Here is a 26,350-nt window from a genome sequence, read left to right on the forward strand (position 1 = left end):
TGTGCATTGTTCCTCTGTCTGGTGTTGGACTTGGAAATGTATCTTGTATCTTGTTTTTATGAATGATATTTATTAAGGTGTTGAGCATTGAAGGAGTATGTATGACTCATGAAGACATCAGCCCTAATCCCACAATGCCTCTCAACACATCGACCATCTTCATAAACTATTTGTCAGTGTTGGACTGGCTTTTAAGGCAGAATGGCAGTCTGTCTGCTATATGGGCCAGGTTGAAAGAGGCAGTGTGTGGTCATTCCCTGTGGGTTGTGACGGAACCAAAAACGAAAAAACCAGCTCATTCATTGGCCCTTTCAAGCTGACCCATATGTCAACACCAGTCTGCCCGAAAGGCCAATCAAACACTGCTGTCCACCTTGGACCCAATGCAGCAAGCAGTGAATTAATTGAAAGTTATAGCCCAGCTCCTGCAAATATAGGGGCATATTTACAAGCTGGCGATAAAAAATGATCGCCGCTTTTGCGGTCATTTTCGGCCGAAAAGCGGCGATAATTTTATCGCCTAATTAGCAAGGCCACGCTAACGCGTGAAACCTTGCTTTAGTGTGGGGATTCCTAACGCCCAACTTTGCATCTCTAATGAGATGCAATGTGGGCGTTTCTGACCTAACATGACAGGAGAAATGTCGCTAAGCTACATTTCTCCTATCATCAAGCCCCACACTATGAAGTATAGCGGCAGGAAAAGTAGCGATAGCCCCTGTTATCGCTACTTTCCTTACGCCTGCTTCAGGACTGACTTAGCCATGATATTCTATGGAAGGTGGATATCATGGCTAAGTTTGTGAGTCCCTATCAGCAAGTTAACGCCACACTGCGTGAGATTATCGCTGGGTTTCCAGCGATAATCTCACGTTAGGCAGTTAGCGTGAGGATTTTTATCGCTGAGGAGATAAGCGTTGCTAATAGCACGCTATCTCAGCGATAGAAATCCACGTTACCCAGCGATAATTATCCTCACGCTAAGAGCGCTGAGCGATAATTATCGCCGGGTGTTGCTGATATGCCCCATAGTGACTTTCTCACACAAAGGAGAAAGGCTAGCGCCCTCTCCTTTATGGGGACTGTCGTGAAGTCTCTCATCTTTAAAGCTGGCAGTGGTTTCAATGAGACTTCTTAAGTGCCCTCAAATGCCTACAGCTATTCGTTTATGAAGAAAGTAAGTGATTACTACTGTAGATGTGCTTTGATAGTTCCTCCCTCTAGTGGACATGAACGGACGCTGCTCTATATGCCATCCCTATATGCCAGGGTGCTCCAAAGTCAGTCCAGGAGGGACGGATCCATGCCAGATCTTTAAGATAATTACATTTATCTAAATGGGGTTATGGTACACATCTGGCATGGATACGGCCCTCCAGAATTTATTTTGGTGATCCCTGCTATATGCAATTATAACACAAATTTAGCAGGTACTGAGTAGTTCTTTACAACCCCTTACATGTGTCACTCACTTTCTGGGCGACTGCCACGTTTATGTATAATCCAGCTCTGCAGTCTGTTTAGGTGGTAATTGATTATTTACATTCCTTGCAACCACTTCTTTCAAATTTAGGAGACCGAAATCTCACTTTTGGTTAGATTAGAGGCAGTCCTAACCCTATACCATAACTATTAGAAACTGCACAGATATGTTCAGATTACTGGGATAAAAAGAGGTAAAATCTGGAGGAAACCCCTAGCAAATCCATGGTAACGACAGTGAAAATGTATGCTACTGTTTCTGAATGTAAAGGTAAAATTATTCAATAAAAAATATTTTTAAAAAGCAGTCAATGTATTTGATTATTTTTATCCTTCCTGAACTCTGGATCTGAAGCTAGAGGAAACATATTGTCACAGTTTCCTCATGCACCTCCTGGCTAAGCCCTCCTTTCTTTCTCGTGTCAATCTCTATATCATATTCTTAAATGTTGACGTAGGCTCCTCTCTCCTTTCTGTGCTTGTGACCCTAGAAGAAGCCACAGAGGCTCCCGGAAATAGTTTTGTGGAACAGGGGGAGAGCCTACTGGGTCAGTGAAAGATGCTAGCTGGGCCGCTTACCTACAAAAATTCAAGAGCCAATTCACAAAGATATTTACGTTAGTAAGTCTAGCCTGCGCACACAAATAGCATTTTTACGAGCCCAGAATCACTTTTCCAATTAATGAAAGCAGGTTTTTTTTGTTGTAAAAGGATTTACAAACACAGAGGTCCTGTGTAAGTAGATTTCCGTCAGTGGATATGGAGCGGGAGTTCGAGAACAGGAAGGCCCTGGAAGTTTGTCAACTGCCAGAAACTCAATCTGTGGTTATTTACAAAGCATTTTCGGAAAGGTTTTCACCCTGGAAAAGGTCAGACTTTTAGTCAAGGGCGAGAGTCAATCGCTTTCCAAGTTGGATCTGGCAAAAGAATATCCGTAAGAGTTGGAGAGGACGTGGTAGGTGGAGGGGTCCCACCACTGGGAGAAATGTTTTTTCCATGGAGAAAAGATTTTCTGATGCAACAGCAGTACGTCTGGAAACTTGCATTTATCTCAGTTTCCAGGTGTGTTTCTGGAAACCTTTGTGAGTCCCAAAAGTCGTAGATCTGCACACATGCGAGGACTTACAAAGGAAGGATGAAGAGTGATAGTTTTCTATATGTGCATCAGGGCTTCAGTGGGCTGAGCCATTGCTCATCCCAGCCTCTAACTAAACTGACTTCAAATTCCAATAAAGCACTACCCCAGTGGCAGCACTGCAGCTAGACAGTGTTGAAAGGTGTCAGTGGCCCAGCCTCATGGTCCTAGTCACTATTCCTTCTATAGATTTCCCTTAAGTTATCCTAATGTGCTCACAATGTCAACATTTCCATATAATTCGCGAATTAATAAAGGTCTGCACAACAAGTTAGAACAGTTCCTACTTATATATCATCATCACAGTACAGAATGGGCCCAAAAAAGATACGGTACTAATTTGGGACTCCATCTTTTGAAAAGCTTTGCTTAATTCAGCTGATGCATGAAGTGAAATATATGTAAAGGATGGGACATATAGTGAAGGAAAAGGGGAATCTGTTACTGATAAAGGTTCTGTTAGGATTTAAGAGAAAAGCAGCGGGGTAAAATGCAAACCTTAGGTGGCAAGAACACGCAGGACTGGCACGAGAAGAGTCAGCCTGACCTCATGATGGAACGGTAACTGCTCCTCTTCCTTCTGAATGTGAGACACCAGCTGAGCTGTATACGGTGCGGTCTAATATTATTGTCATCTCAAGCAACTACTAGGATGAGCCTGAATGACACATTTTTCTGGCTTTTTGATAAAGGAGTCTTCAGGCCATGCGACATTGTTTTAGTAGTTTGTTCACTGACTTTCTGAAAGGAGCCCACTCACCATGCTTCTCACCTCAGTGTCTGGATCTCTACCATCCAGCCATAGAAAGGCAGATAATACACTTCCACTGTCTGGGGGGGGCAGTCCTCGCCCTTTATCTTGTGCCATGCTAAACTGGCGCGGCAAAAATAGATCCCACTTTTCTTTGTAATTAATACTCTGAGCCAAAGTTGAGGAGTAACATCAGAAGATATCAATTCTGCACTCGCTGAATCTCATTTCCAGTTGTTGCATAATCGACTATTGTAATGTCCTTTATATAGGAGCAAACAGGGCTGTCATAAGGAGGCTTCAGAGAGCCCAAAATGCTGTGGCTAGGCTACTCTCCTTCCTCTGTTCCGCCTCGGGCTTCTCCTGAAGCTAAACTGGCTCCCTATGGACAGGCAAATGCACTTTAAGACCTCTTGCATCACTCACGAGACCCTGCACTCCCAGAGCACCCCCTATCCTGGACAGTCTCATATCACCCCATTTGCCATCATTATCTCTCCAATCAGCCAACCTCAATCTGGCCTCTGTTCCCCATGTCAAGAGAGGAAGATAGGGAGGTTGCTCCTTTTGAGCCTTGACCCAGACCTTATGGAACAAATTCCCTCTCTCCCTCAGGAAGATCCAGAACCATCTGCACTTTAGGAAATCACTTAAGACCTGGCTCATCCCAAATTATCTCCCTCTCCACCTGTCCCCCTTGGTGCAGGCAGTCTCGGTTTCTTTGTTTTTGGGTTCAGCCCTGGGAAGTCCCGTAGCTCAGACAGCTGCGCGCTATACAAGCTCTCATAACATAATAGGTCCTTAGCCCTATTATATGTGATAGATAGATTAGATCGATATATTAGATCCATAGATAGATAGATAGATAGATAGATAGATAGATAGATAGATAGATAGATAGATAGATAGATAGATAGATAGATAGATAGATAGATAGATATTGACTTCCATGAAGTCTGTATTTTATGGTCGTACTAAATTCACAAAAAGGTAGTGAATTTATGGCAGCAGAAGTATTCCTACGAAATTATTGAAGATTTACTAACTTTTGGAATTATTGTAGTTTCCAGTAGTGCATTTGGACAATTGCACTTATCAGAGGTTTGCTGGGGTACTACTGTCCGTGTGAGATTTTTAAGGTATTGCTATTTCCCAAAGTGAACACAGTGCAATTCTGAATTGGGGATAGGAAGCCTGCTTTAGAAATTCTTTTTTTTTCCTTTTTGTTCTCCATGGGGAAACATTTTCCTTGTCGAGAAACCCCTTCCCCAAAACACCCGCAAAGTTTGGGGGTGCATCATTTGCTTCCCACCCTGTAAGTGAATGTATTGCATTCCTTTGCTAAAACAGGTGTGTGAACCATTTCAAGGTGAGGGAAAGATCAAGGAGTTTGTGAATGCTTACAGCTCAGGAGCAAAAATGTTTTGAGCCACCCACTTCCAACACCTCGTGTGGGGTGGGTTTACTACTGCTTAGCTATCCAGTTTTATAAATAACAAGTAAGCAGTAGTGAATGGATTTAGACCTTTTGGCGGGCCCGGACTGGATACGCAAACCGGCCCTGGCAATTGAGTCAGACCGGCCGCGGGGGAGGAGGGCAGTGGGTGGGGGCTACGCGTGCATAGAAAACACTGCAGCTGCTCTTTTCTTTTGGTACAGGGGGAAGATATTGCAGCTATGCTGCAAAACTGGCTCCCTGCAATAAAAACGCACCCCCCATGGGTCCAAAACTGGCCCCCACCCTGGTAGCCCACCGGGGACATGTCTGGTGACCGCTACGTCCAGTCCAGCCCATCCTTCATGCTTATCTGGCACATGTAAACTGGACCTTTTTAATCAATGAGCATATGGTTACATGAAAAATGTCTTTGTGAATTGAACCCATATTGATTGCACTTGTTATTGTCCATAACTTACCTGGTCTGTAAATCTGGGGCCAGATTTATCATAGTATTGCTTTGGCCCAGCATCATGCATGGTGTTGCAAGGGCAATGCAATACTAAAGTCAGATTTACTAAGCAAGGCAAGGCCATATTGGGTTGCCCTGCAATACTTGGTAGATCTGGAGTAACCCAAGACAGTGCAAGTTGCTGCCTTGCGTTACTCTGCCCTGGGAAGGAGCTTCATGAGTTGAGCATGGTTATTCCCTCACACCCACACACTGATTTTGGAGCATTCCCAGATTTACCAAGGCTGGTAAACCTGTGAATGTGTCGAAATGCTATGCCTCCCCAAGGGAGGCGCAATGGCGAGAAATATCTTTACTTCTCCTTGTTGTTTCCTCTTTCTGAGTGTGCTGCATTCTGCAGGACACTTAGGGCATCATTTTGATGCCAAGCTGTCGGACCGTCGTCCGCTATTGCGGTGGTCAGGAGACCACTGACAAGCATGCAGGCGGTCCGACCGACCTATTTGGATGCGACCGCAAGGCTGTCGGTCACAAACTCGTCGGGGGCATGCTGCAGCCCAAATAAAGGGCCGCAGCACATGCCGACTCTCTACATGCACCTTGTTGTGCATGGCACACGAAGGTGAGTGGGGGGACCTAATGTGCCCACAAGACCACTTTTCAGTGGCCCACGATGGACAGGGGCCCTGGTTGGGTCCCCCAATATCTCTTTCCAACAAGCTTTTCATGGCGGTGTTCCCACCATGAAAAAGCTGTCGGAAAGGGATATGAAAGTCCAATGCTGAGAAGATGCTCCGACTGTCCCCCTCCCCCAGGATCTCTGATCCTGGTGGCGGTCTTTCATCCGACAGCTGTGGTCCAACCGCCAGCATGACAATGCGATGGTTGGACTGAAGGGATATCGGCGGTCGCACCGCCACCAACGGCTTGCCGGTGACCAGAGCGCCCAACATCAAAATCAGGCTCATAGAAAGAGGAAAAAGGCTCTGAGGATTGTTTTTGTGTAGAAAGCTGTCCCTACTTGCACAAAACCATTCTTGCCTGCATCGCCGGCACCCTTGTGCCACGGCGCCCGAGAGACTGCATTGGCGCTAGCAAACAGATTGTGTGCCGCCGCCAGAAGAGATCAGGAATGCACCTTATATTGGTAAATATGGCACATTCCTGCTCTCTCCCTTTCATGCAGCGCAGCAAGGTTTCTTTCTGCATTGCGTTGCGTGAAAGATTGATAAATCTAGCTCCTGGTGTTAAATCACTTTGAACACCAGATGCAAGTGTATTTTTGCACTCAAATTTAGTAATTGTGATTACTTGCCCCGAAAATGAGCTTAATTTATTTTGAAAACTGTGGAGCAGTTCAAACTCGTGTCTGCTTTAAAAATGTGAAAGAATGTATTTTACTTAAAAACACACACACATTTTCACCTTGATGCACACACACACATCCACATCACACCAACACACTCGCAAGAGAGCATGATAGATGAATGTTCATGAATGGGTGGGAGGGTGGCTGGATGGATACTTGAGGGGATGGATGGATGTGTATGCATAGATGGTGGGAGAAGGCAGTATGGGATGAGGGAAGGAGAAAGAGGGGGGAAAGGGCAGGAACTGGAAGATGGAAGAAGAGAAACGACATCCTCTGCCCATTAATATAACCCGTATAATTCTAATTATGTTTTCGGCACTATAACAATTGCCTCTTTCCCGGTTCCATGCGTGAGTCACTCATCCAATCAATATTTTTTCTTTGCAACCTGGTAGTTTAAGCCCTGAATTCATTATAGAATAAATAATACTACAGGTCCAGGTGTACAAAGATGTGATCAGGACTGGATGAGCTATTTACTGATTCAACTGGGAAAACTGCGCGCTCTGCTCTTAAAAAATGCCACAATCACAGGTTTTGTACCAAAATATGCTATCGATTTTTGTAAAAGGTGAACTGAGAAACATGCTATAAAAAACACAGGAATCTGGTCCAGAGGCGAATTCCCGTGACGTTATGGGTCTTGAAGTCATTAGATAAGGTGCGGTTGAAGCGATAACACGAGGCAGTCAAGCGCAGAGGCTGGAAGCCTTCTCGAACGAAGATAGGAGTTTGATGTGCCTGCGACGCTCATTAATCTCCCTCTGCTCCTCTGGACACATAGTTGAACAGCGACTAAAAACGTGCCTTTCTTCCCTTTCTCTTGCAGATGGATAATTGGCGCTGCTGTGGTCAATGCCTTCTATTCTCCCAACCGAAACCAGATTGGTATGTTGCAAAAGGCCTGTAGTTTGGGTCGCCTTCTTTTCATTTTCATCTTCAGTGATTTATTTAAAGTTATCTTTTCACTGCGCTCTGTAACATAGGAATGACCAAGATGAAGCGAACGGATGATTTCTGAAGCCAACTATTTATGGAAAGTATTATCTATGCATGAAAAGAGACACCTGGACTCTGTCACGTTATTCATTGTTTTTATACTTCATAGTGATGGTTAAAAACTAGGCAAGCTCCCCTTTTGGAATTATCACGTAAATTCATCACATTTTCAGAAATGTTTTCTGTTTTCTTGAAGCAAGTGACAGCACACAATGACAAGTCCAATGCTTCCAAATGTAACTAGAATAATAGTGATTTAAATGTAGCTATAGATGGAATGACTTTCAACTAAATTGGACATTTACATCTGCAGGTAGGCAAGGCATTTTGATTTTACAAAAATTATATGTGTAATATACTTAGCAATAGGTACATCCAGTCTTCCATCGTCATCCATTGGTCTGTTTTTATGTCATCCCTATTTTGTTTCTAAACACTACAGCCTACAGCATGGGGCAGTGGGTCACCTCTCTCCAGCCACTGACTAACGTTACTGTGAGTGAAGGTATTCTACTCTTTCACAAGGAGTACATCCATACACAAAGTAGTTTCCTTTAATGTCAGGGACCACATTGGCAATGTATGCTTTGTAAGACAAAAATATTTTTATTTTAGCTAATGCCTTTTGACTTGACTCTGACAACTTCCCCAAACACAGGGGCATATTTACAAGCAGTTAACGCCACAAGAAAATCACTTTTTCCAACGTTCTGGTGGCGTAAACTCCTCCACCGTATTGGTGGTGTTAAGCCACTGAACGTCCATTTGGGACATTTCTGTGCACGTTTACTCCCATTCCCCTGATACCGACAGTCATCAACAAGCTGTACAGAGCCAGGACCAGAATGATCCTAACAGCACCAGAATGGCCTCACCAGTGTTGGTACCCGGCTCTCCTCCATCCGTCCAAAAGACCACACAGAAGGTTCCCATCCAGACCGGATCTCCTCTACAAGCTCAGAGGGAAGAATTTTCCACCCCAACCTTCCCTCGCTGAGCTCCACAGCATAGTTCCTGAATTCCTGCAGTATGGACACTTAGGCCTTTAGCAGGAGTGAATGGACATTCTTCGGGAGTCCACGAGGCCCTCAACCAGACACTCTTACACTTTCAAGTGGAAGAGATTTTACACGTGGTGTGTTCAAAATGATTTCCATCTAATTTCAGTGCAGGAGGATGTAATATTATCTTACCTTCTCTGTTTAGCAAAATCTGGCCTGTAATTCTCATTGATTAAGGTACATTGTTAGAAGGGCGACCTCCGGGGAGCTAGATGGTGTCGGACTGACCACCCCGAGAGGCACCGTTCCGCTGGGAAGTAGCCGAGCGCCGCTGAGAAGCCTCCTGGGCGAGGTCCTTCGCCTAGGATCGTACAGCCAAGTAATCCCCCCCACCACAAAGGAACACAACAAGGGTATCAAATCTTACAAGTCTTTATCGGTTGCAAAAGGCAGGTTTCTGTGGCAATATTTACAGGTGGACCGAGGGATCCCAAAGAGTCTCGGGGTCGTTCAGGGACGGGGTAGCGGGACAGTCTCAGTACCAGCCTGGTACGGGAACACCCTGCGCTCAGCTCTCAATCCTCGAGCTGGGGGGGTTTCGGGAGCCGGGACGTCGTCCGCAGGGCTCGGAGGGTTGCCTCGTTGAGGTCGAGCCGCGACGAGGTCAGCAGGGCTCTGATGGTCACTCCTTCGAGGTCGAGCCGCGACGAGGTCAGCAGGGCTCCGATGGTCACTCCTTCGAGGTCGAGCCGCGACGAGGTCAGCAGGGCTCCGATGGTTACTCCTTCGAGGTCGAGCCGCGACGAGGTCAGCAGGGCTCCGATGGTTACTTCTTCGAGGTTGAGCCGCGACGAGGTCAGCAGGGCTCGAGATCCGCGTTTCAGGCAATAAGTCTCTTTCCGTAGGGTCAGCCGCGATTCGATCAGCAGGGCTCTCGACTCCAGGATACAACTACTGTCCTGGTTGTGGGTTGCCCCAGATATAGGGCTGGAGCCCTTTGATGTCCGGACCCTCGCGCCGGGGGGGCCAGAGGGGCCGGGATGGGAGAGTCCAGACACCCAGCGAGGGGGTGGGGCCATCGCCCAGGGAGGCCGGAGTGCGATCGGGCCCAAGCGTCGGGGGCCGGCGGGAGGCCCCATCGAAACTCCCCTCCTCCGGGATCTGTGGAGTGGCCACTCGACCCCCTTGGGTCGGGTCTTGGCGCCTCGATGTCGGGGCTTCGCGGGGACCGAGGCCCGGGCAGGCCGCGTCGCGAAGGCTGATGCGGGTAGCGGGGTACAATCTCGGGGGGCTTCGAAGGGTTGGGGTTGCCCCCGTTTGGCAGGTAGGAGGGTTCGGGACCACGCCACGAGGCCGGGTCCAACAGGCGTCCCCCCCAGCAGAAGGCAGGGAGAGTCACCCATCTTCTTGGGTGTTCTCCTCGCCGAGGCGGAAGAAGCGAGATAGGCCGTCGGCGTTGGCGTGGTCGTTGCCGGGCCGATGGTCTACAGTGAAGTCCATCCCCTGCAGAGAGATGGACCATCGCAATAACTTCGGGTTCTCGCCTCTCATCTGCATTAACCACCGCAAGGGCCGGTGGTCGGTTTGGACCCGGAAGTGGGTGCCGAAGAGGTAGGGCCGGAGCTTCTTGAGGGCCCACACCACGGCGAAGGCCTCCCGTTCAATGGTGCTCCATCTTTGCTCCCGGGGCAGCAGGCGCCGGCTGATGAAGGCCACCTGCTGGTCAATCCCCTCAGAGTTCACTTGGGACAAGACAGCCCCGACTCCGTATTCCGAGGCGTCAGTCTGTACCACAAACTCTTTGCTGTAGTCGGGAGCTTGTAGCACGGGGGCAGTACACATGGCTGTCTTGAGGGTCTCGAAGGCCGCCTGACAGAGGGGCGTCCAGTGCACCTTCTTTGGTTGTTTCTTTGAGGTGAGCTCCGTGAGGGGGCCCACAATGTTTCCGTAGTTCTTAATGAACCGCCGGTAATAGCCCGTGAGTCCCAGGAAGGCCCTGACAGCGGTTTGGGTGGCTGGGGGCTCCCAAGCCATGATGGCGTCGATCTTTGGCTGGAGGGGAGCCACCTGGCCGCTCCCCACTTGATGTCCCAGATAGGTTACAGATCCTTGGCCTATCTGACATTTGCTGGCTTTTATTGTGAGCCTGGCCCTTTGGAGGGTGGTCAAAACCTCCCAGAGGTGCTTCAGGTGTTCGGCCCAGTGGCTGCTGAACACCGCAATATCGTCCAGGTAGGTGGCGCTGAATGCTTCTAGGCCGGCCAGTACCTTGTTCACTAGTCTTTGGAAGGTCGCCGGGGCATTCTTCATGCCGAAGGGCATCACTCGGAAGTGGTAGTGGCCATCGGGGGTGGAGAACGCAGAACGCTCTTGGGCGCCCGGGGTGAGCCTGATCTGCCAGTACCCGGCGGTGAGGTCAAAGGTGCTAAGGTAGCGGGCTGCTCCTAGGCGGTCGATCAGTTCATCTGCCCGAGGAATGGGATGGGCATCGGTTTTGGTGACGGCATTTAATCCCCGATAGTCCACGCAAAACCGGAGCTCCGGGGTGGTGCCCGGGGCGGCCGCTTTCGGCACCAGGACCACAGGGCGGGCCCAGGGACTGTCGGAGGGCTCGATGACCCCCAGGGCCAACATCTTGGCGACCTCGGCGTGGATGTAGGCCCGCGCCCGGTCGGGGACTCGGTAGGCTCGGTGTCGCATGGGGGGGACTGTCCCCGGTGTCGACATCGTGGACGCACCATCGGGTGACTCCAGGAGTGAGGGAGAAGAGAGCAGCGAAGTGATGCAGCAGTTCTTGACACTCTGGGCGCTGTTCCGCAGTCAGGGTGGCGGAGAGGATGACTCCCTCTACGGAGCCGTCCTTTCGGAGGTTCTCAGGAGGTCGGGTAGGGGCTCGGAGTCGTCCTCGGCCCCATCGTCCGTAGCCATCAGCAGGCTAAGTTCCGTTCGGGCAAAGTGGGGTTTGAGCCTGTTGGCGTGGAGGACCCGGAGGGGGTTCCTCGGGGACTCCATGTCGACCAGGTAGGTGACGGGGCTCTTTTTCTCTACCACCTTGAAGGGCCCGGTCCATTTATCCTGGAGAGCACAGGGGTCAACGGGCAACATGACCCAGACCTGCTGGCCTGGCTCGAACTCGATGGAGGAGGCGTTCTGGTCATGTCAGCGTTTCATTTCCTCCTGGCTGGCCTCGAGGTTGGCTTCGGCCAGTTCCCTGAATTTCCGGGTTTGATTTCGCAGGGTCAGGAGGTACCAGTAGACGTCGGGCGGAGCATCCTGGACGGTAGTCTCCCAGCCTTCTTAGACCAGGCTGAGGGGGCCCCGGACAGGGTGTCCGTACAAGAGTTCAAAGGGGCTGAACCCCAGAGACTTCTGCGGGACCTCCCGATAGGCAAACAGGAGGCAGGGCAGCAGGACGTCCCATTTGCGTCTGAGGGGCTCCTCCAGGCCCTTGATCATTCCTTTCAGTGTCCGGTTAAATCGTTCGACTAGTCCGTTCCCCTGGGGATGGTATGGGGTGGTGAATTTGTAGGTGACCCCGCATTGTTGCCACAGGGACCGCATGTACTTTGAGATGAAGTTCGTGCCTCGGTCGCTCACGACCTCCCGGGGGAACCCCAATCTGGTGAAGATTCCCATTAAGGCCCGGCCCACTACGGGGGCTGTCACTGTTCGGAGAGGGATGGCCTCAGGGTATCGGGTGGCGTGATCGACCAGGACGAGGATGAAGCGATGTCCTTGGGAGGTTCGGGGGTCCAGGGGCCCCACGATGTCGATCCCCACCCGCTCGAACAGGGTGTTTACTATTGGAAAGGGCTGGAGCGGGGCTTTGACTTTTCTCCCACTCTTCCCGCTGGCTTGGCAGGTCGGGCAGGTGCGGCAATGGTTGTCCACGTCCTTCCGCATTCGGGGCCAGTAGAAGTGGGTCACCAGGCGGCTGTAGGTTTTGTCTTGCCCCAGGTGTCCGGCGAGGGGCACATCATGCGCCAGATTGAGGAGGAAGTCTCGGAATCGGAGGGGGACCACCAGCACCCGGCTGGCCCCCAGTTCTGCGGTCTTCTGTTCGCTGTAGAGGAGGTCATTGTCCCAATAGACCCAGTGGGTCCCTGTTTGTTCTCCGGTGGCCTGGGCGGCTGCTTGCTGTCGGGTCCCTTCGAGGGAGGGGAAGGTTTTCTGTTCTTGGCAGAACTGCTCCCTGGTGGGGCCACCTTCTTGGCGCCATTGGGCGAGTTCGGGTAGGTCGCCGAGCACGGCAACCTCGTCCGGGGGGAATTCTGGCGGCCCGGACTGAGCGTTGGGTTCTTCTTCGACGGGGCGGGGGTGGCGGTTCGGGCCACTCCGGCTCCTCGGGGGGAGCAGGTGTGCTCGGCTGGATGGCCCGGGCTGTCGTGGACCGGGTGGTTGCGCAAACCCACTCGGGCAGTCCCAGCATTCCCAGATGCTCTCGGCGCTCGACGTGGGCCCAGGGGGAACTTTCCAGGTCGTTCCCCAGGAGGCAGTCTACGGGGGCGTCATCGCGGACGGCCACCTTCAGCATGCCCGACACTCCCCCCCACTTGAAGGGAATCCGGGCCATCTGGCACAAGCTCTCGGTGTTGTCTGCCGACCGGACGGGGCACAGTACGTTAGGCAGGATCTGTTCGGAGGTCACCAAGTGGCAGCGGACGGCTGTCACGCTGGCTCCGGTGTCGCGGAGGGCTTCGGCCTGGCGTCCATTAATGGTGATCCACTGTTGATACTTCTGGGTGTTGCTCGGGATGGGAGCCCGGGGCACCATTTCCCGGCTGCCCAGGCATACCAAAGTCATGGTGGCAGGTTCCCATTCGGTGGGCTCTGCGTCGTCGTTCTCTTCATCTTCTCCCCCTTCGCCCAGGGCCGCGGTCGTCAACTGGCGGGAGGGTGGCCCGGTGGTCCCGGCTCGTCGGTTCACGGGGCAGGTCGGGTCACTGGCATAGTGCCCTGGCTGTTGGCAGTTGTAGCACGTTACCGTCGGTCGAGGCCCTGGTCGGGCTAGGGGGGCCGTTTCTTCGGGCGAGGGACGGGGACGTGCGGTTCGGGGGTGGACCCCGGGGAGGACTCCGGGGCGGCCCGGCTGGAAAGTCTCTGTTCCAGTTCACTCCCCCTCCTCCGCCGCGCTGGCGGGGGGGCCCCGTGGTGTTCCATTGGTACTCCCCCATCGAGTTCCGAGGGACCCGGGTGTTCACCCATCGATCGGCCTCGGCGGCGAGCTTCCGCGGCTCGGTCAGCTTGCTGTCGAGGAGGTGCTGTCTCAGCTCGACAAAGCAGTTGTTGGCGAGGTGTTCCCATACAATGAGGTTGATCAGCTGTTCGTATGAGGCGACTTTGCTGCCCTTGATCCACCCTTCCAGGGCCCTGCTGAAAAAGTCTACGTATTCCACCCAGGTGGTGCCGGGGAGCTTCCTGCAGTCCCTGAAGCGCTGGCGGTACATCTCTGAGGTGAGACCATAGCGGGTGAGCAGGGCCTCCTTCATATGGTCCTAAGAGGTCATCACTGCGTCTGGGAGCTGTACCAGGGTGTCTCTGCCTTCGCTGAGGAACCGTCCCCATAGGCCGGCACCCCCTTTCCGGGGTACCCGATGGGCGGTCATGGCTACCTCGTAGGCCTTGAACCATTGTTGGATGTCGTCGTTCTTGTAGTACTCTTTGACGACATCCTTGGGGATATGTACTTTTGCCTCGGCCGTCGGAGGGGTGTCCCTGTTTCCGGGGGCGCCGGTCTCTCTATTTTTGGACTTAATTTCAAGTTCTTTAAGGCCCCGCTCATGCTCGAGGGTTAGCCTCCTCTCTTCCAGTTCTCGGTGCCGCTTTTTCTCTTCTATTTCTTCTTGCAACCACAGTTGCTCCAGGGCCAATTTCTTTTCTGCTAGTAGGAGTTCGCCGTCCAGGCGGAGTCGGGCGAGCTCTAACTCGTGGGTCCGGACCCTCTCCCGTTCTCGCATCTCTTCTGGGGAGAGGCCGGTCTCCATGCTAGTTTTTCTCCCATCTGCTGGGGCTGCGGCTGGTTGCTGGTGCACGCTTGGCACCGGGTTTTCTTCGGTTTGGGGGGAAGCCGCTTCGGGCTCTACCCAGGCCCTTAGGGCTTTTTGCAGGTCTTCCTTTGTGTTTAATCCGGTGGTCGCGATGCCTTTGTCTTTACAAAACTGTTTTAGTTCCTTATGGGTATATTCCTCCAACCGTTCTTGTTGGAACTCCGCGGTTGGGGTTGTCTCTTGGTTGCTCATAGTTACTCTGTGTCTGGGTAGGTAGTGGGCGAATTACTCGCTGTACGATTTGCGTCGGGCTCGGATCGCACCGCTGGCCACCAATGTTAGAAGGGCGACCTCCGGGGAGCTAGATGGTGTCGGACTGACCACCCCGAGAGGCACTGTTCCGCTGGGAAGTAGCCGAGCGCCGCTGAGAAGCCTCCTGGGCGAGGTCCTTCGCCTAGGATCGTACAGCCAAGTAATCCCCCCCACCACAAAGGAACACAACAAGGGTATCAAATCTTACAAGTCTTTATCGGTTGCAAAAGGCAGGTTTCTGTGGCAATATTTACAGGTGGACCGAGGGATCCCAAAGAGTCTCGGGGTCGTTCAGGGACGGGGTAGCGGGACAGTCTCAGTACCAGCCTGGTACGGGAACACCCTGCGCTCAGCTCTCAATCCTCGAGCTGGGGGGGTTCCGGGAGCCGGGACGTCGTCCGCAGGGCTCGGAGGGTTGCCTCGTTGAGGTCGAGCCGCGATGAGGTCAGCAGGGCTCCGATGGTCACTCCTTCGAGGTCGAGCCGCGACGAGGTCAGCAGGGCTCCGATGGTCACTCCTTCGAGGTTGAGCCGCGACGAGGTCAGCAGGGCTCGAGGTCCGCATTTCAGGCAATGAGTCTCTTTCCGTAGGGTCAGCCGCGATTCGATCAGCAGGGCTCTCGACTCCAGGATACAACTACTGTCCTGGTTGTGGGTTGCCCCAGATATAGGGCTGGAGCCCTTTGATGTCCGGACCCTCACGCCGGGGGGGCTGGAGGGGCCGGGATGGGAGAGTCCAGACACCCAGCGGGGGGGTGGGGCCATCGCCCAGGGAGGCCGGAGGGCGATCGGGCCCAAGCGTCGGGGGCCGGCGGGAGGCCCCATCGAAACTCCCCTAATCCGGGATCTGTGGAGTGGCCACTCGACCCCCTTGGGTCGGGTCTTGGCGCCTCGATGTCGGGGCTTCGCGGGGACCGAGGCCCGGGCAGGCCGCGTTGCGAAGGCTGATGCGGGTAGCGGGGTACAATCTCGGGGGGCTTCGAAGGGTTGGGGTTGCCCCCGTTTGGCAGGTAGGAGGGTTCGGGACCACGCGACGAGGCCGGGTCCAACATACATCTTGCTGTCATAATTGCTTATAGAATGTCCCCTACACAAAGATCATTCTTCCAGATTCCTGTAGTGGAGGATTTCTTAGAGGGATTGAAGAAGGTGTTCCTACCATTAGGGTCACCTTCGCCCCTTGAGAGCTGAATGTGGTACTTTCAAAACTTTTGGGGTTCCCGTTAGAACCCATAAATAAGTCAAACTTACAGCACCTTACCTGCAATGTCCCTCTGCGCCAAAGAGCCTTACACAGTGTTCCATTCTAACAGGTTGGTGATGAGTACTCATCCGAGTTTCCCCCCCAAATTAGTGTCGAATTTCCACATTGACCAAACTATTTCTCTCCCTACATTCTTTCCAAACCCTTCTACACCAGTAGAAAGAGCATTACACTCTTTAGATCTCAAAAGAGTTTTGAAATTCTATTTGGACAAGACCAAAACCATTAGACAATCTGACCATCTGTTTGTTAATTATGGCCCTATGGGGGCAGGCGTTGCATACTCTAAAAAGTCATTTCTAAATGGATAGCTTCTTGTATCCTGCTAACTTATCAGTTAGCCAACAAACAGTTACTCTCCAGACCCAAACCCACTCTACAAGGAGCGAGGTGGCAACAGCAGCCATACTTAGAAATGGCCCCATCTCCAAAATATGCTGCTAATGTCTAGATTCTGACACTAAGGCAGACACCCAAGTAGTGCATGCCTCCTTAAGAAATCTATTTCAGTGATGATGACTACTGCTTTTAATTATTCTTGACTCGTCCACAGGGGTGTTGGATGGGTTTGCTACTCTATTCTAATGCTAATGACTATTAATGAGGATCCCTTGGAAGAGAAGGATAATGCTAGTTCTCTTCCAGTGGAATCCTTAACAAAGTCATAAGCAACCCTCCCACCTCCCCAGATGAGTCTTACATGGAGCTGTCCATACATATCTGCGTTCTGTTTACTCATGTCACCGTAAAAAATAAATAAAGAACTGACCTGTCACCTTTGGGGCATGATGAGTTACAGGAGGTCCTGGAGGTTTTAAAGGCATGGTGCCCATACTCTCTTGTTATGCTATAAATGCAGCCTCTTGGCTATTTACAGAAATGCTTGAGCCTGGTAAGAGGTTTATTAAAGAAAATTTCAATGTACATGGGGCATTTTTAGCCCTTAACAACGGCTGCATAGTTTTATATTTAGAACCCAAATTAACCTGTGCTTAACCCTCTGGTATCTTGGTACAAAAGCAGTCAGGCTTAACTTAGAGGCAAAGTATTTATGCAGCAGTTAAAACAGTAATAGAGTGAAAACACAATACAAGAAAAATCCTACACAAATTTAGAAAAATAGTGAAAATGCTATAAATCATTTAAGACCAAAACAACAAAAATTCAATGAATTGAATCGGAGATTAGCAATTTTAAAGATGTAAGTGAAAATAGCACCGAAAATGCACAAACCACCAACTGTGGTTATCTGGTCGCACCGGACCGGGACAAAGTCACAAGTTTAAGCTGATGGAGCAAGGCCTGGCTACAGTACCCAATTAGGCCCACTCCATAAGAGCACATTAAATCCTGGTTGTCCAGGACATGTAAAACTTAAAAGCACATGCTCAAATCTTTAAATACACTTTACCCTGCTCTCTGGGCTATTCAGGGCCTACTCTGGGTGACTTAAATGTATTGATAAAAAGGAGGGTTTGGGCCTGGTAAAATATTTATTTTGCCAGGTCGAAATAGCATTTTAAAACTGCAGACACAGGCTGCAATGGCAGTCCTGAGACATGTTTAAAGAGCTACTCAAGTGAGTGACACAATCAGTGCTACAGGCCCACTAGTCGCATTTAGTTTACATGCCCTGGGAACATGTAGCACCATTTTACTAGGGACTTACAAGTAAATAAAAAGAGCCAATTGGTTATAAGCCAATGTTACCATGGTTAAAGGAGACAGAACACACACTTTAGCTTTGGTTAGCAGAGGTAAAGTGTGCCGAGTCCTAAGGCGAGAAAAGAAAAGTCAGCTTGAAGGCAAAACATTGGGGGGAAAACACGCCAGTGATGTCAGGTCCAACAGCTCTTTCCTAGAGCATAATGCGAATTTTCCCTTGTCACAGGGCCGCCGTCTCACAGCGCCAGGATACCCGCTGGGTCACAGTGCGCTATATAAGCATTGGTTACATTACATTACAGTATTGATTTTGGTTTTATTTTGTCTGTAAAAGAAGCTAGCACTTCTGTTGCTAGTACAGGACCTTGTGTATAAGGCCGCTTGTTTATCTGTGGCCTATGCTTCACCTGTGCTCTAGATAAGAGGAACTATACTGATGCTATCCAGTTCATGATGTACCTGTGGTGTGTGTTAAAGGATTGCATTTATACTGCCTGTGCTGTGATATGCTGTGAAAAATATGCATATATGTATATCTTATTTGTCTGAATCTTTTGCAGATTGGTTTACTAATGTAATATTCTTCTATAATTAGATGCATGATGAAGTAGTCTGCTAAAATAGCCTCCTATAATCCTGCAAATGGTAAAATACTTGAGTATTCCATAACTGTAAACAAAATGCAGAGAACAGCAAATAAAGTAAACTACTTTAACTGAAGCAAAGTAAAGTGGCCAGAGTAATCCCCTTATGCTGCGCTGAAAAGAGTAAAGGAATCAAACTAATTTACTCTTGTAATTAATTGCAGCACTAGTAATCAAAGCAATCTCTTTTCAAAATCCAGTAATTAGTAACATACCTGGAATACTCTCCTTCCATATTCTAATGCAGAATGTAGTAGTCAGAGTAATCCCTTTCTGTGCTCTAATGCAGGGCCATGCAGAGTAAAACAATAAGGGCCAGCCCCATTTCTAATCTAGAAATGGGTACAATGAGCACAGTAATCTTTTTGTGTATTGAAATGCAGGGTAAAGTGGTTTACTACAATCAACTGGAATGCTAAGTAATCTGCGTGATCGGCCACTGTAATTTATTGGATTATAAATAATTGGAGTACTCTACTTTCATAATCTAGTGCAGGGGTTTGGAGGAATGAGCTGCTGTAATCTTTTAATGCATGGTAAGGCAACTAAGGTAAAATGCAGTGCACGATAAAATAATTAGATTCATTTTCTGTTATCTAATTTGGGATAAAATAATCAGAGTAATCTCCTGTAACTGAATTCAAGATTACCTCATCAGAGTAATTTTGTGTGGTGTTATGCAAGGGGAAGTTATCTGTGCAAACACCTGCTCAATTATACCATATATGAAAGCAATCAAAATAATTTCATTCTGTGTTTTAAGATGCTCTCCTCTCTTCGGGTAAGGTAGAAGTGATCAGACTCTGACCCTGACCCTAATACAAAAAGTCAAAAATCACACCCCTGAATACATCACAAGACCACTTCATCCAATTAGACCCCTCTTGTTAAGAAACCTTCCATGAGGTAATGTTCATCCAGCCTCTTGTTCCATGACCTTGGTTGCCAGGCCGTTCCAGACATGAATGACATCCTCCTACATTATCGGCTCCACTCGTTCAAAGGCATCCTCTCCTCCCCAAGTCTTGTCCGACTCCTAAAACAAAGACATTATTCAAACTAACGAGGACAAATTCCTGCACCTGCATTGGAGACATGAAAGGAGAGAATTCCCCAAGCACATAAATTCTAATTAGCAACCTTCAACAAAAGGTTGCTAATTAGAATTTAAGTTAGAAACGAAAGTTAGGCCTACCAAGTTTTCAGCTAACATAAGAACAGTGCACACGTTTAAAATGCATGCATATATGAATCCATTAATATACACACAGTACAGAAGCCTTTATAAGAGATATGTCCATTAGTCAGGAATATACTTCACACATATATGATTACCTAAATGTGTACATTTACTATGTTAATTCTTTGATTACATGGAGAAAATATCTAACACTTTTGCTTACACATTATTACAATTCACGTTCCAATAGCATGATACAACGAGTTATATGTGGATGCAGAATAACCATTATTATAACTCACCCCTAAAAATGAAGATCAAAGTGGTGCTCTGTCAGCCCCCCTCTTATGACTAGTGTCATCACAATCAGTACATATTCTCTACAGAATGATCTCCCTGCAGAAAAGACTGACCTAAACAGAGGTAGTAGCCATCTGTCCCTGTCTAAACCTCTCCATATTCTTGAGATTCTCATAGTGACTGTCCTGCAGTCTCTCCATTCTTCTTTCCTCCCGTCTGAGAGAATTGTCATTCTGCCTCACTCTGTGCCACTTATATGCTCTAATGGCACCTAGTAATATGATAACACTGACCACATTTATTATAAATGACTTCAAGATGTAACCAAGAATTCCCTTCCCAAGATTTGCAAGCCAACTTCCAACCTTCCCAAATACTTGGCCAATTTTATCCCAGATTCCCTCTGTTGCCAGATCATGTATTTCATGATGTTTGTCAGTGATGTTACTCATATATTTCCTCAGATCCTTACTATGGTCTAGGATATAAGTACAGCACTGTTGAACCCTCAACATTTTACAGACTCCACCTTTTTTGGCTTGCAAAATGTCAAATGCAAGACAATTTTGCATCACCATAGCCCTGATCGAATTCATCTCTCCATCTATAAGCAACAAAGACTGAGCTGTATTCACTGACAACTTATCCTACAAAATCGACAAATTCCTAATCTGTACATCATTCAGAACCACCCCCAAACTCGGTATTATTTCTCTAAACGCATCTCCCACAATCTCCCCTGCACTTGTATCCCATTTCCTTCATTGCAACTGTTTCCCTTCCAATGGCCACAAATCATCCACATGGTAAATCTTAGGAAACAGAGCAGCCATATAACATGTGCCATACCAATTCGGAGGCAATCGAACATACACATTCCTTCCGCACACAAAATACACACTTGGCACCACATTTATTGCGTCCTGCAAGGTCTTCTTCACAGAATCTTCCATCAGAAAAATGTGATCACATACACTCCCTCCTACAAATACCTTTTCATAATATGTCTGGGGCTGTCTAATGCATAGCCTTCCTCGCTGCTGGAAGTCCAGAGCTATTGGACCATTACTTCCCTTTGCCTTATGCATTAACTCCTCTTTAGTCCACTCAATCTTGTGGTGTTTAATGTCTGGTCTGAATAGTGATTGCCTATGCCTATCCTCTATCTGGTCTACAAATTTCTTTTCTATGTCAGTCAACATGCAGGTCAGGTTGTGTCGATGCGCATAAGCTGTATCGAATGTAACAATAGGAACAAAGAACTTGGCCATTCTCTCTTCTTGTTTATAGTAATCGTACTTGTTTAAGTGCTTATAAGTTGGGACCTCTGAAGCACTACATCATAATTAGAAAAATAATATTTGAAATGCTCTTTTCCATAGAACATACTAAGCAATACACTACAAATGATTCCATATGTCAGGGGAAGGTGATGGTATCTAATGCCTTCCTCTACCGACGCAGTCAACTGCATGCACACATAACAATCGCTCACATCCATTGTACTCACATACTCATACAACAGCTTCTCATATGCATTCAATGTGAAATCAGCGCTAGACAAATCTATGTGCAGCATACGACTAGTTTCTTCTATCATAGCCCTATCAGATTTTGATGTACCTTCCTTTGTGCTGTAAGTAGAAAGTGTAGATTTCCCTTGTACTCCCACCCCTCAACTCTTGTTTTCTGTGACTCAACCATGGATATTGTAATGACTATGGCTATTACTATAACTCTGCTACAATAAGTGTGCCTATTATACATTTCTGTCTAATTTCCAGACTCCATTGTGTGCCTATCTAGTGTGCCTATTATACATTTCTGTAGAACTTTCAGACTTCATTTTGGATTAAATTCGAGTTGTAACTTCCAAAGGGTTCAAACAAAGTCCTTTTCTGCCTCTCACTTGTTGCACACAATGTTCGTGCAATAGATTGAAGTCCTGGAATTCCATTTATGATATAGTTCAACGACTTCCCTAGCCCTCTTTTTTCTTCTACGGAATGTCTCCTAAATTTACTCTTCTTCCACTCGGGCCTAGGTTATCTTCTTGAAATCTCAGCTTTATTTACAGTTCAATTTTCATCATGTATGAAATCAGAGCCAAGTTTTTCAATAACACCACACTGCAAGATTTCCTTCTTTAAGGCAGTCAACTCCTGAACTGACGACAGACGCACAAAATGTGGAAATTAAACTTCGCTTGAAATCATATATCGCAAGCCACTCAGTCTTGGAGGATCTGGTACAGTCAGTGTCAGAAGTCCGTAGGTTTCTACTCCAGGGACCAACAGTTAGATTTCAATCTCCAGCACTGAGATCGTGCACCTCACTTGTCTGGAACTTAGTCTCCCGGTTCTCGATGTTCCCTGCATCTGCAATCCGGTATGTCCACTGATGGAGCGGTAATTTCATGGTAATTTCCCAATTCAAAACCTCATTTACCTCTATTTACCGCTGAAAAGGTGTTGGGCCCTTGACACCATGTATTACCTTCAGGAGACTTTACATAAACATGAAAGGTCTTCTTTCATTTACTGCCTGTGTCCGTGCCTGTTGCCTGCTCGGATTCCCTGCCACCGGAGGATATTCTTTGAGGGACGCGAGAAGTACAATCCCATCCTGCTCTACGGCATGCATTTCATCGCCGTCACTGCACGCGCCAGGAGGCGCTTTAGTAGCGGCCGGGGCTACCGCAGCGCGGGAGCTCTTCTTTCATTTACCGCTTGTGTCTGTGACTGTTGCCTGCTCAGATTCCCTGCCAATGGAGGTGATTCTTTGAGGGACGTGAGAACTACAATCCCCGTCCTGCTCTACGGCGCGCATCTCATCGCCGTCACTGCATGCGCCAGGAGGCGCTTTAGTAGCGGCCGGGGCTCCCGCAGCGCGGGAGATCTTCTTTCATTTACCGCCTGTGTCTGTGCCTGTTGCCTGCTCAGATTCCCTGCCACCGCAGGAGATTCTTTGAGGGACGCGAGAACTACAATCCCCGTCCTGCTCTATGGCGCGCATTTCATCGCCGTCACTGCACGTGCCAGGAGGCGCTTTAGTAGCGGCCGGGGCTCCCGGAGCGCGGGACATGTTCGGGCGGGTCCGGGCAAAGCCCGGGCCAAGGGTGGGCCCATCTGCGCCCGTCTGCGCCTGGACAAGGCTGGGCTGGGCCAGGTCCCTTGGCTCCACAAAAGAAGGGCAAGGACAGTCATCTAGCAAAGCAACGAAGGTAAGAAAAAATGGGGAAACGTAAAACTGTGATGCCCGTAAAAGATCGCCCATTAACATCATTCTATTATAAATTACCTGACAACAGCTATGGGGGTGATCACAAGAGAGATTGATTCTGTGGAGGAGAGACTGGGGGCGACACAAAGAGTGCTAAATGGTGAGACACTGTCGACACAAGTTCCTGAGCAAGGCCACGTTATGGAGAGTATTCCGGCTGATGTGAGTGTTAGAACAGATGAAAGAGATGGGAGTACTCCTGCTCCACTTGACTTGGGCACATCCACGATCAATGCAAGTAAAAGTGATGTACACCAGGGGGGCTTTTTCGATACCTTCAAAAAAGTCTAAAGCATGCAGCAGGGTCAAAAAAGATGCCTTGCCATCTCAGCCACCTGCAACAAGAAAGAGAACCATGGCCTCTTCTGCACGTAAGGGGGATAAGGCGATAGCCTCAAACATCAGTTATGGGTCAAAGAAAATTGAGTCTACAGGAGGGTCTGTGCCATTGATAGACCTCACTCGTACACTAGAGTTCACTATCAAATCACTCCTTGAGCCACTAATAGGAGCACTGAACAGTATTAACACATCTCTAAATATATTAATTGGTGCTACTGCCTCCAAGTTATTCTCGGGCACGGGTGTCGCTCTTGACCCCTCTTCAAACTTAAACTCAAATCAGGGTATGCCTCAGATCATCACTCACACAGCTTTGCCACAGCCAGCAGAAGCGCAAACTCGGCATGAGGGGCGGCCAAGCCTAATACCTAGGCAAAAAGAGCCTGGAGGATCTGACCCTGCAGATGGCCAACATATTACATCTTTTAGTGGAAATCGGAAAAACGCTAGAAGAATATTACACCTCCCGCCAGATGCCACACCATATGTCATTGTTTAGAAAAATGTGTCACCTTTGCCAGCAGATAAAGATGAAGACTGGAAGCAGCTTAAGAATAAAACTGTCCCCAGGCTGGCAAAAACTGCGGATTGGACTAGTAGCAGTGAATTGTATTACAACATAAATAATGTTGAACGGGTGTCATGGGTAGGCTCTCAGGCAAAAACAGATTCAGGGGACTGTATTGTTGTTAATTTTAGGGACAGATCCCTGGCCCACTGGCTTAGGATAGACTTTCTTGGGTTGGCAATGGGAGAAGTCCCATTGAGGCGTTTCCCTTGGGGTTTTTCTATAAGCCAGAAACATTAAGAGGCCCGGGCCCCATACACATAGCTGCTAACATGCCATCCGCCTTTGCTATCCCAACTTTCAATCGTTTTTCATTATTGGATTGTGTAGATTGACCGTTTTTTGCAGGTAGGGTCCTGACCAGGGCAAATTATGGTCCACTGTATACATTGTCTAATATTGAGAAATCGAGGATGGCTCTGTCATAACACTAGTTATGAGCATGACCGATAGTGACCGCTCTGTAGGGAATTTCTTGGCATCCCATAATGTCACTTCTAGAGAAGAAATGCCAAATGCTAATATGTGCAGCCCTGATGACCCCGTTTCACCCACATTTTTTGATTCAGCTGGTTGTATGCCCCATGCATTTTCAGAGAGTAATGTATTATCATCTAATGCTTTATTGTGTCGAGAGCCGGATTTTGAGGCAGCAACACATAACATTGGGCCTGAAGAGGGCAATGTTTCACTCTCGTCCACTCTACCGAGGGGGCCTACTGGTTCGAACATCTTGGCAACCTGTAATAGCCTTTTTTGGAATATCGCAGGGTTGTCGACTAAACCAGCAATCAAGGATTGGGTTGCTTTCATTGAAAACTACAATATAGTATGCTTTCAGGAGACATGGTCGCGTGACATTGTCCATATGAATGGTTTTTATTCAATTTTTACCCCAGCCATGGTCTCCTTGGCCGGGCATGCCAAAGGTGGCTTACTAACACTGGTTTCAACAACAATGAATGGCAGGATGGGTAAGATCAAGTGTGTTTCTCCGCATTTTCAGATTATCAATATTTCCCTCAGGCGAAATTTGATACTGATACTTGTAAATTTCTATCATAATAATTTTAACGCCAGGAATACAGGCATTGCCTTAGACTTGGAACACGCTTTGTCCAGTCATATTGAGGAGATAAAAACAGAGTTCATAGTAATGGGGGAGGTGATTTCAACTGTAAATTATGCCCTCTTTCAAAACAGGGGGTCTGCCATCTGGTACCTAGGAATACAGTGGGCAGTTGCCATTTTAATCATAATCCATGTGGAAATATTTTTAATTCAATATTATTCAGATTTTCTCTCTTTCTCACTGTGGATCTATTGGATTTGTCAGAAACGTATATGTCAACATATAATGGGAGAGGCCAGAGCACACTAATTGATTTTATTGCTTTTTCAGAGTATTTCAAATCCCCCTCCCTGGTTTTTACTATTCACAAAATTCATTACAGCGATCACTATCCCATCTCTTTTGAGATAGTGACGGAGACTGATATGCAATCCGCACTCATTAGATCAGACCCATTAATTTATGATAACAATAAAGGGCTACTTAGAAAGTGGTCCACTATTAATCCTGATCGGGTTTTACATGAAATTATAACAGTAAACTTGACTCATGTTCTAGCTTGCCTGGAAGACACTATAAATCCATCAGTTATGGTAACATCTTTCATGGCAATAATTCAGACTGTAAATGCTACTTTAACCAAGAACTCTAAATCTAGCAAATGGAACAATAAAAGATGGTTTAATGCAGATTGCACTCGTTGTCATAACAAATTAATTAAGATTATGAAAATAAAACCCCAAAATCCAACAGAGGTAAAACAGCTACGCTTTGACTATAAGCAGGCCCTAAAGAAACGCAAGCTAGAAATTAGACAGGAAGTTTGGGAAAAACTGTACATAGCCTGTCAGACCAAAGACTCTAAAGTCTTTTGGCAAACTGTCAACCAGGATTATTTCAATGTGAACAATGGGGGCAAAATTGATGCGGCAATTATGCCTGAGACTTGGGTTGAGCATTTCTCAAATTTATACAAAACTACTAGTGATCCTGTTTTTAGCATTAATATTAATTTTGGGGCTTTAAGTATGGCACCTCCGACATTAGTCGAGGTAGAAAGGGCCTTAAGTCAAACAGCGAGAAAT

The 26,350-nt window shown here is 48.1% G+C and overlaps 1 protein-coding gene across 2 annotated transcripts in view; it reads left to right on the forward strand.

Annotated features, from left to right (window-relative positions):
• The window catches only part of MMEL1 (membrane metalloendopeptidase like 1), an 827,783-nt gene that overhangs the window by 761,126 nt on the left and 40,307 nt on the right, over window positions 1–26,350 (forward strand). For both annotated transcript variants that reach the window (XM_085609192.1, XM_085609188.1), the window contains exon 17: window positions 7,480–7,538. In XM_085609192.1, the coding sequence (XP_085465318.1) occupies window positions 7,480–7,538 (59 nt within the window). The remainder of the gene's footprint in view (window positions 1–7,479; window positions 7,539–26,350) is intronic.

The sequence above is a fragment of the Triturus cristatus genome, chromosome 1_2 (genome assembly GCF_964204655.1).
Source record: "Triturus cristatus chromosome 1_2, aTriCri1.1, whole genome shotgun sequence".
NCBI classification, from domain to species: domain Eukaryota; kingdom Metazoa; phylum Chordata; class Amphibia; order Caudata; family Salamandridae; genus Triturus; species Triturus cristatus.